Source organism: Cephus cinctus, unplaced genomic scaffold (assembly GCF_000341935.2).
Source record: "Cephus cinctus unplaced genomic scaffold, Ccin1 Ccin1_scaffold1111, whole genome shotgun sequence".
NCBI lineage: Eukaryota > Metazoa > Arthropoda > Insecta > Hymenoptera > Cephidae > Cephus > Cephus cinctus.
The window spans coordinates 155942-168506 of record NW_014333620.1 but is presented as its reverse complement, the minus strand read 5'-3'; the positions used below and the strand labels follow the sequence as shown (position 1 = coordinate 168506).

Below are 12565 nucleotides of genomic sequence, written 5' to 3'. Positions count from 1 at the left end.
GGAATATTTAATATTTATTTAGGTCTATCGATATATGAATAATTTAAAGATTGTGAGAGGTACCTCTGGTACATTCAATATCGGCATTTCCGGCGTAGCCGCTGACACACGTGCAGATGGGTTTGTGATTAACAACATTGCAGATCGCGTTATCGCCACAAGCGCATGGATCTTTACAAACGGCATTGATGCAAGCCTTTTCAGATGCGCAATCACTGTCTCTCGTGCACTCGATAGGGACAATAGGTTTCGTAGGTTGACAAGTGCCACTGCCACTGCTGACATAGCCGCTTGGACAAACACATATCATCGTGCGAACCGGAAGGCTTGGCAAAACTTTACACTCTGATGGTTCTCTGCAAGGATGGATGATCGTGCAAGGATTCTGACATTTGTGATTGAGACATGCCAATAGATCTGGACAGTCCCCATCCTGTCTGCATTCTGGTTCTGGTTCTTGTTGACATTTTACATAAGGATTGCCAGTGTAATGCGGTGGGCATCTGCAGATCGGCAAATGATTCTGCACTCTGCATTCAGCCCTGGGCGAGCAAGGATTCTCATGTATGCAAGGATCGATACACTGCATATTTGTACAGGCATGATCACCAGGACAATCACTGTTACTGTAACATCCAATCACACGACATTTGTCCAGAGGACTTCCGTGGTAGCCGTTGCGACAGCGGCAATCTGCTACGTGATTGTTTGCGAAGCATTCCGCATTCACGCCGCATGGATCAGATAACAGACATGGATTTACACAGTTGTTGTTCACGCAGGCCTTGTCCAGCATACATTCAGAATCATGTTCACACTCTACGCTGTAGCAGGCGATTTCTGGATTCCCTTGGTATCCCTCTTGACAGGAACACACTGGCTTGTGATTCTTTACGTAACATGCTGCGTTTGTACCGCAGCTGCAAGGATTGCGACATTGTCTATTGACGCAAGCGTCCCGGTCGCTACACTCGTCATCCGTGGTACATCCTCTGGTTGTTGTCAGTTGTACTATAACATTAATGGAACAACATTGGTAAAGGCACCCAGTCACAACAGTATTCATGTTTATAGTAATTTACTTACTTGGTCTACATATTCCATCAGAATCAGTAACCCATCCTTGAGGGCAAGTGCAGACCATAGTTCGTACAGGTACAGTATCCAGGACGTCACAACGAGCGTTCTCCAAGCATGGTCTGATTACCGTGCAAGGGTCAACACATGTATCACGAATGCAGGCTAATTTACTTGGGCAGTCAATGTCCTGTTTACATTCTGGTTTGTCATGCTCTAATGGTGGTCGACGTTCACAGTACGAATATGGATTTCCTGATGGTATATGCTCAGGGCATCTGCATTGAGCTGCGTGATTTTGCACGTAGCATATTGCATTTTGAGCACATGGTGACTGCGTGCTGCAAGGATTTACGCAGCGTCTGTTTTGACAAGCTAGATTCTGAGGACACTCGTAGTCGCTGTTACATTCTGCTCTCTCGCACTGCACTTCAGGGTTTCCAAAGTATCCTGGACCGCATCTGCATGCTGAACGATGATTCTGACCGTAGCATTCGGCGTTTATTGCACATTTGTTCTCTAGGATGCAAGGATTTACGCATTGGCTGTTGTAGCAGGTGTCTGAGTAGCTACAGTCATTGTCTGACTCGCATTCCACTGTAAGGTAAGTACATCGATTGAAAAAAGGTCCTATTTACTTAATAGAATTTTATGATCTTTGAAAAGGTTCTTACGTTTGGTACATTTCAGTTGAGGATTTCCAGAATAGCCAGGCAAACATACGCAGGATGGATAATGATTGGTAACAATACATTTAGCATTTGGTCCGCAGTTGCAAGGACTGGCACAGAGATTGTTCACACATGCCTCTGTACCAGCACATTCGCTATTGGAAAGACATCCAGCAACAATCGCAGCTGCAAAATAGTACAGTTAGTTTACAAGATCCTTGTTCACATCATGTTTGTCCATCTATGAATTATTGACTGCTTACGTGGTATGCATTCAGTTCTTGGGTCTCCCATGTAGTTGGATGGACATTTGCAAACTGGATAGTGATTATCGACGTGGCACAATGAATTCCTGCCGCAAGGATCACCTGCGACGCAAGGATTTGCGCAGCGAGAATTGATGCACTGTCTGTCATTAGAGCAATCATCGTTTGCGTAACATTCTGGTTGACTTGGTGGAAGCGGAGTCTTGGGTTCTGTGACAGAAAAATTATGAACGTCAGTCTTTAGCCCTGAACCAATGTTCCAGGTAATAAAAATGATAGACGTACCTGGAGAGCATTCAACGTAAGGATTGCCTACATATCCTGCAGCACAGAAACATGTACCACTGTGGAAACTGGATCTGCATTGAGCATTGATTCCACATCGGGAAGTTAGACAAGCTTCAATGCATCTGCCGCTTGAGCATTTCTCATGGTCGGTACAATCATCATCTATTCGACACTGGACATCATCTACCACTGTAATTAAAAAAATAGTTTGCTAAAGATACGTACAAGGATTGACAATAAGTAAAAGACTAGCTTGGAATAAGTATTTTACTCACCGATCTTCTTGCAGTTGCCATTGAAATCAGTTATGGTGTTTGGTGGGCACTGACAGATCATTGTACGCAGAGGTATTGTATCTAATACTCTGCATTCTTGTTCGCTGGTACACATGTTGGAAGATGCACAAGGATCTTGACATTTTGTATTTATACATGCCAGGGCTGCAGGACATTCGCTGTCTGCTCTACACTCAGGTTCATGAACTGTGGGTTCGGTAGGTCCAGGACCTTGAAAGAAAAATGTATGAATAAAATAATAATCCAGAAATTAAACTTTAATAGTACAAAATAATTAGCAGGATGATTACCAATGCATTCAATGTATGGATTTCCAGTGGTACCAGGTCCACATATGCATTTCGGTTGATGATCCCTTGCCAAACAAGTTGCAGTCTCTGCACAAGTATCATCGTCGCAAACAGGTCTACAGACTCTATTGAGTCTGTCACAAGCTTCATGGTCGGCACAGTCTTCGTTGTAGTGACAAATTGCAGATATGCAAGCGATTCTTGGATCGCCCTGTGTACCTGCTGGACATGTGCACTGAGCTTTGTGTGCAGTTACAGTGCATTCTGCACCACGACCACAGACAATCTCATTGATCTGGCAAGGAGCGATGCAGTAGCTGTTTCTGCAGGCTTTCTCGTAGGGACAATCACTGTCTGATTTACATTCGGCTGAAAAAACAGTGTTCATAATTAATAATAGCATATAGAGGACTCCCTTATATCATACTTTATCAGTATAAAGTTTATGATACTTACGTTTGAAGCATTGCACTTGTGGATCTCCAGCGTAACCTTGCTGACAATGACAGGTTGGATGGTGATTTACTGTGGTACATTCAGCATTGGATCCGCAACGATTACTTAAGCATGGATTTTGGCATAATTGATTTATGCATGCCTCATTCGATGAACATTCAGAGTCTGACTGGCATTCAGGAAGAACCGTGGTTTCTGTCAAAAACAAAGAATTTATTGTTTAAGACTAAGTTCGTTTCGATGGAAATAATTGAATCAGGTGTATATATTAAATCATTGGATGTCTTTACCTATATAGCAATTAAGGTATGGATCCCCAACTAATCCTGCAGAACACTGGCAAATATGACGATGATTTTCTACATGGCATTCGGCTGTTCTTGCACAGGAATTGATAGTGCATGGGTTCACGCAAATTCGGTTCAAGCAAGCCATACTTAGATCACATTCATTATCAGATCTACAGCCAGGCTCCACAGTCTTATCCACTGAAAAATTAATAATAATTAATTTCCAAAATTGGTACTGTGATTCCAGAGTCAAATTGTAATCACGCCAGTAGGTACGTACATGGTTTGCAAACAACGTTGGCATCGCCAATAAAGTTGGGTAAACATTCGCAAACCATTGTCCTCATTGGCAATGTATCTACTACAGTGCATTGTGCATTGGTACCACAAGGTTGTGATTGACTGCATGGGTTCTTGCATGTGCCACTGAAGCAAGCAAGCTTACTTGGACAGTCACCATCCATTCTACATTCAGGAATTTCTTCGATTGGTTCTATAAAAATAAAGAAAGATACTTAGTCATATAATTTATTCCACAGATTCAATTAAAAACTAAAACTTACCCATGGTGCATGATGTATAAGGATCACCCAAATACCCAGGTGGACATCTGCAAGTTGGTCGATGATTGATAACAGTACATTGCGCGGATGGTGGACAGTTGCAAGGATCAACACATCTCAGGTCTCGACAAGCCAAGAAGGTTGAACAATCATTGTCCTTTGTACATTCTGGCCTTTCACATATTTGATATGGATTTCCAAGATAACCAGTAGGACAATAGCAAGTAGAACGATGGTATCCGTCAGAGCGGCATTGTGCATTTATTCCACATTGTGTTATCAAACAGGTATCGACGCATTCTTTGTTTATGCAGGATTGACTCGATGCACATTCATTATCGCTGCGACATCCGATCTCACGACAATATTGTTGAGGATTGCCAGTGTAGCCGTCATTGCATACACAAACTGCACGATGTAGTTGCACGTGGCACTGACTGTTCAATCCGCAGGAATTGAGACTGCATGGGTTCACACATCTTTGTTCGAAACAAGCCTTATCGTTTGTGCAATCCGAATTTTGAATGCATTCTGGTTTTGGTGGGTCTACGGATAGCAAATATTGTAGCAGTCGCAAGGTATTGTTATTGAACAATTAAGTTGATTGTTACTCCAAGAAAAATAAGGAAACGTTACCTGGTACCGCGAAAGGAATTGTGCACTGCACTTGAGCATTTCCAACGTATCCTCTGGGACACGAGCAGACAGGCTTATGATTGACAGTTTGACAGAGAGAATTGACACCGCAGGCTCCAATGCAAGGATCTCTACATTTCTGTGAGAAGCAAGCTCTATCGCGTGGGCAGTCATCGTTGATAACGCATTCTGGATAGATACATACAGCTGCGCCATTTCTGACTCTGCACTCGCCATTCGAACTGCACGGTGATGGATTGCAAGGATCCGGTTCTAAAATGAAATTAAATGTTTAATGCAAAATCCACTTACTTGTCATAAATATGTAATAATTATTTCAATATTCACCTTCTTTCAAGAAGCATTCAACAAATGGATTTCCTATTAATGGAGCAGAGCAGCTGCAGAGTGGACTGTGATTGATTGGCTTGCAAATTGCACCAACTCCACAGACATTTCTCAGACAAGGATCAGTGCACTTGTTGTTGATACAAGCCTTGTCGCTAGGACAATCCGAACTAAGGACACATTCAGGATGGCATCCTGCCACACTGCTAGGAATTCCTTGTAGTTCTGGTAAGCATTTGCAGACTGCACTTCCTCCAACGTTTTCGCAATATGTGTTAGGTCCACAAGGTGATGGGATACACGGATTGGTCTCTTTTGGTGCTAAAAAAATGGTTTCTATTGTTATTTCCGCGAATTTACATACTCTCAATAGAAATATTAGGTGAATTATTTCTCAATTCAAGTCACCTTCGTATACTGGTCGGCAAAGTGTGAAAGCATCTCCGACGGTTGGGTAAGGACAGGAACATACTGGAACGTGGTTAGAAACTGTGCAGATTGCACCGATACCACAGGTACCTGGACAAGGATCCTCGCACTTGGTTCTTATGCATGCTCGTGTCTTGGGGCAATCGCTGTTCACCAGACATTCTGGATGACAACCTTGGTAAGGATCGCCTCTGTAGTCAGGAAGACATTCGCAAATTGCAGTGCCGTAACGTTCCCGGCAGTGTGCATTGGCTCCGCATGGTGATAAATCGCATGGTCTTGCTTGGGCCGGAGGTGTATGTGGTTCTAAATAAAAAAAATGGATACGTTTAGTTTTTGTTGGATACCAATCCATGAAAAAGCACTGCAAGCTGAATTCATATGCGGATGGATAGCTACGCACGCGTACCAATGATTTTGTCTAACTTATATAAACACAAGAATATACATTTATTTACAAAAAAAGAAATATCTGTAGACGTTGATATGATACATCGGTCAATATATATAGATTGATATATATGACTCTCATTGCGAATTTTAAAGCTTGAATCGTTTTATACAATGTACAAAATATTTCTCAGGTATTCATACTCAATTTTCACAGTGCAACTACAGTTTAAATTGGAGGACGACATGCGTATCGTATATACAATAAATACAGTACATAACTGAAAGAACAAAAATATATGGTGAACAGAGATGAATCATCAATAAGACATGCAACGATCATTAAATGTGAATATAAAATGATTGAATCGTCGATCAAACGATTGTCCATTCTTTTTTTAATGGTTTCAATCAACCGATGAAGCTTATCGCAATTTGCTGAATGTTTTGAAAAGCTGCAGCATTGGCGTATAAATGTATCAATTATATTCTTACGCTGTAGCACAGAACAAACTGTGAACGGGTTTCCTGTGTATCCCTCTGGACAAGTGCATCTAGGTTGATGCGAGCTGACGTGGCAGAGTGCATTAGCACCACAGGACCCAACGCAAGGATCACTGCACTTTTGTCTGATACAAGCCTGGTGGGTAGGACACTCGCTATTTTGAATGCACTCGGGTCTACAATTAGGTGGATTGCCTAAGAACGTGGGTAGGCAAGAGCAAGAGGGTGTGTTTCCAGCAGAAGGTGTACAGCGGGCATTGAGGCCACATGGCGAAGGGTTACAGGGATCCCTTACTGTTACTTCATCCACTTTTTCTACATCATGAAAAACTCGTTAGCTTCTTAAATGTTTTTGGTAAACAAAAAGCTCATCCCAGTATAAAATTACTTACGCATTATGAAACAATTGACGAATGGATCTCCAGAATAACGTGGGGGACAGCTACAAATTGGATTGTGATTGCGAACGGTGCAGTATGCATTCAGTCCACATTGGCCAGTACATGGATTCTGACATTTCTGATTGATGCAAGCTCTAGTCTGTTCGCAATCTGTACTGACAACGCATTCCGGTCTACAACTTGGTGGAATTCCAATGTAGCCAGGGATGCAAGAACAGGACGCTTGACTTCCATATTGTCGGCAAATGCTATTTGGTCCGCATGGCGAAGGATTGCAGGGGTCTATAACTTCTACCGCTGTTTAGGAGATGACAAAGTCAATTCTAGTCTCTCGTTAAATATTATTATTATACCTAGAAGTAAACTCACTCTTGATAGGATTGCACAGTGTAAATGGATCTCCTTCATGTTTGGCTATGCAACTGCACATTGGTATGTGATTCACAACACTGCATTCTGCATTGCGACCACAGACTCCAGGGCATGGGTCAATGCACTTGTTATAAGAACAAGCTTTGTTAAGGGCACAATCAGAATTCTGAATGCATTCCGGTCGGCATGCATGATATGGATCGCCATGGTATTCAGGGAGACAAGTGCAGATGCCATTATCACAACGAGCATTAGCTCCACATGGTGAAGGATTGCATGGATCTCGAATAACTGGTGTTTCTGTAGATTTAAGTTTAATGTATTACCTCTCTCTTGTAATACCTTAATGTAATATTTGAATAAAATTATGAATTTTCCTTACGTTGTGGCGGCGGCGGTGGTAATGGCGTGGGATAGCAACCGCTGAAAGGATCTCCTGTGTAACCTGCTGGGCAGGTACACATTGGTGTATGATAAACCACAGTACACTGTGCTCTCAGTCCACAAGAACCAGGGCATGGATCTTTACACTTTTCTCTTATGCAAGCCTTGTTGCTGGGACATTCTGAGTTTATAGTACACTCAGGTCGGCAGTATGGTGGTGAACCAATGTAAGTTGGTAGGCAAGAACACATAGCTAAATCGCCAATATTTCGGCAGGTGGCAAATGGTCCGCAGTGTGCAGTTATACAAGGATTGGTAAGTTCAGATCCTTGTGGTGGTGCTAAAATTAATGATGAATCGTTTATCGAAATTTGTATAAGATCTTTTAAATTATTTATGAATGGTTTTAAAAATGCTTGGTAGAACTTACGAGGTATTTCGAAACATTTTACGAATGGATCGCCAGTCAATCCTGCTTTGCAGCTGCAGATAGGACTGTGGTATATAGTCTCGCATCTGGCATTAATGCCACAGATACCAGGACATGGGTCCACGCATTTCTGATTGACGCAAGCACGGTTTGTAGGACATTCTGAACTGACAACGCATTCTGGTCTACATCCTGGAGGACTGCCGAGATAAGTTGGCAGGCAAGAGCAGCTGGCTTGGTCATTGACATTTCTACATTGACTATTCGGTCCACAAGGTGAAGGATTGCAAGGATCATGTTCGACAGGTTCAGCTATGAAGATTTAAAAATAAATAAATATTGGTCTTCTAGATAATTTTTTTGGAAAACTACCGAGAGTCTAGAGACTTACGTATTTGACGTATGATGTCACAGTAACGGAATGGATCACCAGTGTAACCAGGTTGACAAGTGCAAGATGGTGAATGATTGATAACTTGACAAACTGCGTTCTGTCCGCAGGTTCCCGGACAAGGGTTCTGACACTTGGTTCGAATACAAGCACGGTCTGATGTACAGTCCGTGTTAATGACACACTCAGGTCGACAACCTTCGTAAGGATTTCCATAGAAATCAGGTAGACAAGTGCAAGAACCTGCACCGTAAGACTCGCGACAAATTGCATTAGCACCGCAAGGAGATGGTTGACACGGATTGATCTTCTCAGGAGGGATGGCTTCGACTAAAAGAAAATTTTCTGTGTCATTCAAAGGTGATTAAGGCAAAAAATGTTGATCCTGGAAGATCATTCTTACCCTTTTGCACGGTACACTGTATAAATGGATTTCCTGTGTAACCCTGAACACATAAGCACATTGGAGTATGGCTGATTACTCTACACTCAGCATTGATACCACAAGAACCAGGACAAGGATCCTGGCATTTCTTATTGATACAAGCCAAGTTACTAGAACATTCGCTGTTACTACTGCACTCAGGTCTACAGTTCGGTGGTGATCCAATAAATTCAGCGAGACAAGAGCAAGATGGAGAATCATTAACTACTTGACACTGTGCATTGGGGCCACATGGTGATGGTTGGCATGGATTTATTGGTGGTTCTGGCTCTCTCCCTAAAAGGAGAAAAACTCGTTCTAGTGCTCATGTAATAAAAAATGAATTTCGAAAGTAACCAGTGTCACAATTTTAAAATAATCCTTACTTATTTCTTCACAACGAACGAATGGATCTCCAGTGTACTGCGATGGGCAACTACAAATTGGGTTGTGATTGACCACTGAGCACTGTGCGAACAGGCCACAAGTTCCTGGACATGGGTCGATGCATTTCTGATTATTACAAGCTCTGTTACGAGCACAGTCTGAGCTCACGACACATTCTGGTCTACAGGAAGGTGGTGCTCCGGTATAGCCTGGAATGCATGTGCAAGTAGCTTGACCGTTAATTGCTCTGCACAAACTATTAGGTCCGCATGGAGATGGGTTGCATGGGTCGCTGACTGTTGGGGCTGTATAGACAATATATTTTGTAGGAATTTATCAAAAATCGCATTTTATACTCGTTAAATGGTTTACTGGGAAGGAAAAACAAACCTGGAACTGGAGAGCATAGCACGAATGCATTTCCAGACATGTTCCTGGGACAACTGCACATAGGCAAGTGATTGATCACATTGCACTCTGCATTAGTACCACATGCACCGGGACAAGGGTCTTTGCACTTGTTGCGAATACATGCTTTGTCTCTGGGACAATCTGTATTTACAACACACTCCGGGCGACAGCCTGAATAAGGATTACCGAAATATTCAGGCAGACATGTACAAGTTCCTGCACTGCATTGTGCATTTGCACCACATGGCGATGGATTGCATGGGTCTGTTGGTAGTTCCACTGAAAGAAATTGCATTTTTCACATTTGTTGTACTTTGGATGACAGTGTAAACGATAATAATTTACTGAACGCGTGTGCATTGTTGCTGCTTACATGGAGGTGATGGTTTAGGACTGCAGTTACTGAATGGATCACCAGTGTATCCTTCAGGACATATGCAAACAGGTGTATGGTTAACAACGGTACACAGTGCTCCAAAACCGCAGGATCCTGGACAAGGGTCTCTGCATTTTTCTCTTATGCAAGCCTTGTTGCTTGTACAGTCAGAATTAATAGAACACTCAGGTCGGCAATTGGGTGGTACTCCGATATAATTGTTTATGCAACTGCACGAATAAGTGTCACCAATTGCTCTGCAAATAGCATTTGGACCGCAGGGTGAAGGATTGCATGGATCCTTGGGATATTCCTTCTCTGGTACAGGTGCTAATAAATTACAAAAAAAATTGTAAGGATAAAAACAATCGTATATAAAGTAAAAGCATAGCGAATTTTAAATCAACAGTGAATAGGGAGGCCCATATTCCTTTTTTTGACTCACTGTTAATGAACTTAAAAGCATATGGCAAATTTTTTAATTTCTTAGACTTACGAGGTATATCGTAACAATAACTGAATGGATCTCCTGTTTGTTCGTTTACGCAACTGCACATTGGACTGTGATTGATTACTTTGCAAACTGCATTGTGACCACAGGTTCCCGGACAGGGATCTTTACACTTCATATTGATACAGGCAAGATTGGCACTACATTCTGAACTGACGACACACTCTGGTCTACAATTTGGTGCAGTTCCAACATATTCTGGTAGACACGAACACGAAGCATATCCATTATTGTCACGGCATTGGCTATTGGGTCCACAGGGTGATGGATTGCAAGGATCAAATACAGTTGGTTCAACTATATAAAAAAAAAATTAAGAATTCGTATTACAAAGACGTTGATTTAAATACAAATAGAGCAGATTCATTGATTTTTAACATGTCTACTATTTTGGGAACACTCACTTTGCTGAGGAATTTGATTACAATAAGTAAATGGATCTCCTGTGTATCCATGTAGGCAAGTGCACATTGGCAGGTGCGATACTACTTGACATTCAGCATTTCTTCCACACGTTCCAGGACAAGGATTTTGACATTTAGATCTTATACATGCCAAGTTCGCAGGACAATCTGTATTGATGATACATTCGGGTCTGCATCCTTCATAAGGATTGCCAATATATTCTGGCAAACAAATGCAAGAACCTGCACCATTCTGTTCTCTGCATACTGCATTTGCACCGCAAGGGGAAGGTACGCAAGGTTGCCGAGGAACGTCTGCTACGGCTAATGTTAAAATAACAAAAGAAATTCAAGTTCAATGCAATAAGTGAAACCTGAATTGGAATGAATAAAAAGAAAATGTGATCCTCACGTTGTTTAACGGTGCATTGAACGAATGGATCGCCTTCATATCCGGTAGCGCAGATGCACATAGGAGTATGGCTAATGACACGGCATTCAGCATTGGCACCGCATGAGCCAGGACAAGGATCTTTACATTTCTGGTTTATGCAAGCCAAATGGCTACTGCACTCGCTACTCGTGATGCACTCTGGTCTGCAGTTAGGTGGAGAACCAATATATTCTGATAAGCAAGAGCAAGACGGAGCATCATTCACGACTTGACATTGTGCATTGGGGCCACATGGTGATGGCTGACAAGGGTTCGTAGGAGGCGGTCTAGGTGTTTCAGCTAAAATTTATGTTGAATGATTAGAAATAGTGAATAGAGAAGTATGATAAGGCAAAGAATTCCTTTGGGATACATACGAATTGGTGTGCATCGTATGAATGGGTCACCAGTAAAGATTGGTGGACAGCTGCATATTGGATTGTGATTGAGAACTTGGCAATAGGCTGAAAGACCACATGTGCCTGGACAAGGATCTCTGCACTTTTGATTAATGCAAGCCTCATTCAATGCACATTCCGAATTGACTATACACTCTGGTCGACATCCTGGTGGATTTCCAATGAATCCAGGAACGCACGTGCATACTACTTGACCATTAATTGCTTGGCAACGACTGTTAGGACCACATGGTGATGGATTGCAAGGATCAACATCGTCCACTTCTGGAAAATTCATTTTTACGGTTGTAATGTCTTGTCTTATTGCACTTGGAAGGAATGTATAAATTCGATAGTTACTTTCGACTGGTAAACAGATAGCAAATGCATTTCCTGCCATTCCACTGGGACAACTGCACATGGGTACGTGATTGATAACTGTGCATTCTGCATTCTGTCCGCAGACTCCTGGACATGGATCAGCGCACTTGTTACGAATACAAGCCTTATTGAAGGGACAGTCCGGATTTTGAACGCATTCCGGCCGACAACCATAATAAGGATCTCCATGATATTCTGGTATGCAGGTGCAAGTACCATCGCGACATATTGCATTTGCACCACACGGTGAAGGATTGCATGGATCTTGAGGAATTTGTACTACCGCTACAACATTGATAAAGTCGCTTATGAATTCTTTAAATTGCTACTAACAATGTCAAAATATTTTTTAAAAAAT

At 42.1% G+C, this 12565-nt stretch overlaps 1 protein-coding gene across 4 annotated transcripts in view; it reads right to left on the bottom strand.

Moving 5' to 3' along the window:
• LOC107272159 overlaps positions 1-12565 on the bottom strand; it is a 97471-nt gene that overhangs the window by 3425 nt on the left and 81481 nt on the right. For all 4 annotated transcript variants that reach the window (XM_015749020.2, XM_025089458.1, XM_015749022.2 and 1 more), the window contains 29 exons: positions 12187-12492; positions 11806-12111; positions 11408-11728; positions 10996-11319; positions 10577-10888; positions 10078-10410; positions 9684-9983; positions 9293-9598; positions 8886-9203; positions 8483-8812; positions 8092-8403; positions 7660-8001; positions 7275-7577; positions 6897-7202; positions 6496-6819; positions 5590-5916; positions 5182-5502; positions 4834-5106; positions 4198-4743; positions 3915-4127; positions 3635-3832; positions 3345-3539; positions 2889-3257; positions 2578-2808; positions 2300-2491; positions 2012-2224; positions 1752-1934; positions 1087-1674; positions 64-1011 (listed from right to left, as the gene is read on the bottom strand). In XM_015749020.2, the coding sequence (XP_015604506.1) occupies positions 64-1011; positions 1087-1674; positions 1752-1934; positions 2012-2224; positions 2300-2491; positions 2578-2808; positions 2889-3257; positions 3345-3539; positions 3635-3832; positions 3915-4127; positions 4198-4743; positions 4834-5106; positions 5182-5502; positions 5590-5916; positions 6496-6819; positions 6897-7202; positions 7275-7577; positions 7660-8001; positions 8092-8403; positions 8483-8812; positions 8886-9203; positions 9293-9598; positions 9684-9983; positions 10078-10410; positions 10577-10888; positions 10996-11319; positions 11408-11728; positions 11806-12111; positions 12187-12492 (9540 nt within the window). The remainder of the gene's footprint in view (positions 1-63; positions 1012-1086; positions 1675-1751; positions 1935-2011; positions 2225-2299; positions 2492-2577; positions 2809-2888; positions 3258-3344; positions 3540-3634; positions 3833-3914; positions 4128-4197; positions 4744-4833; positions 5107-5181; positions 5503-5589; positions 5917-6495; positions 6820-6896; positions 7203-7274; positions 7578-7659; positions 8002-8091; positions 8404-8482; positions 8813-8885; positions 9204-9292; positions 9599-9683; positions 9984-10077; positions 10411-10576; positions 10889-10995; positions 11320-11407; positions 11729-11805; positions 12112-12186; positions 12493-12565) is intronic.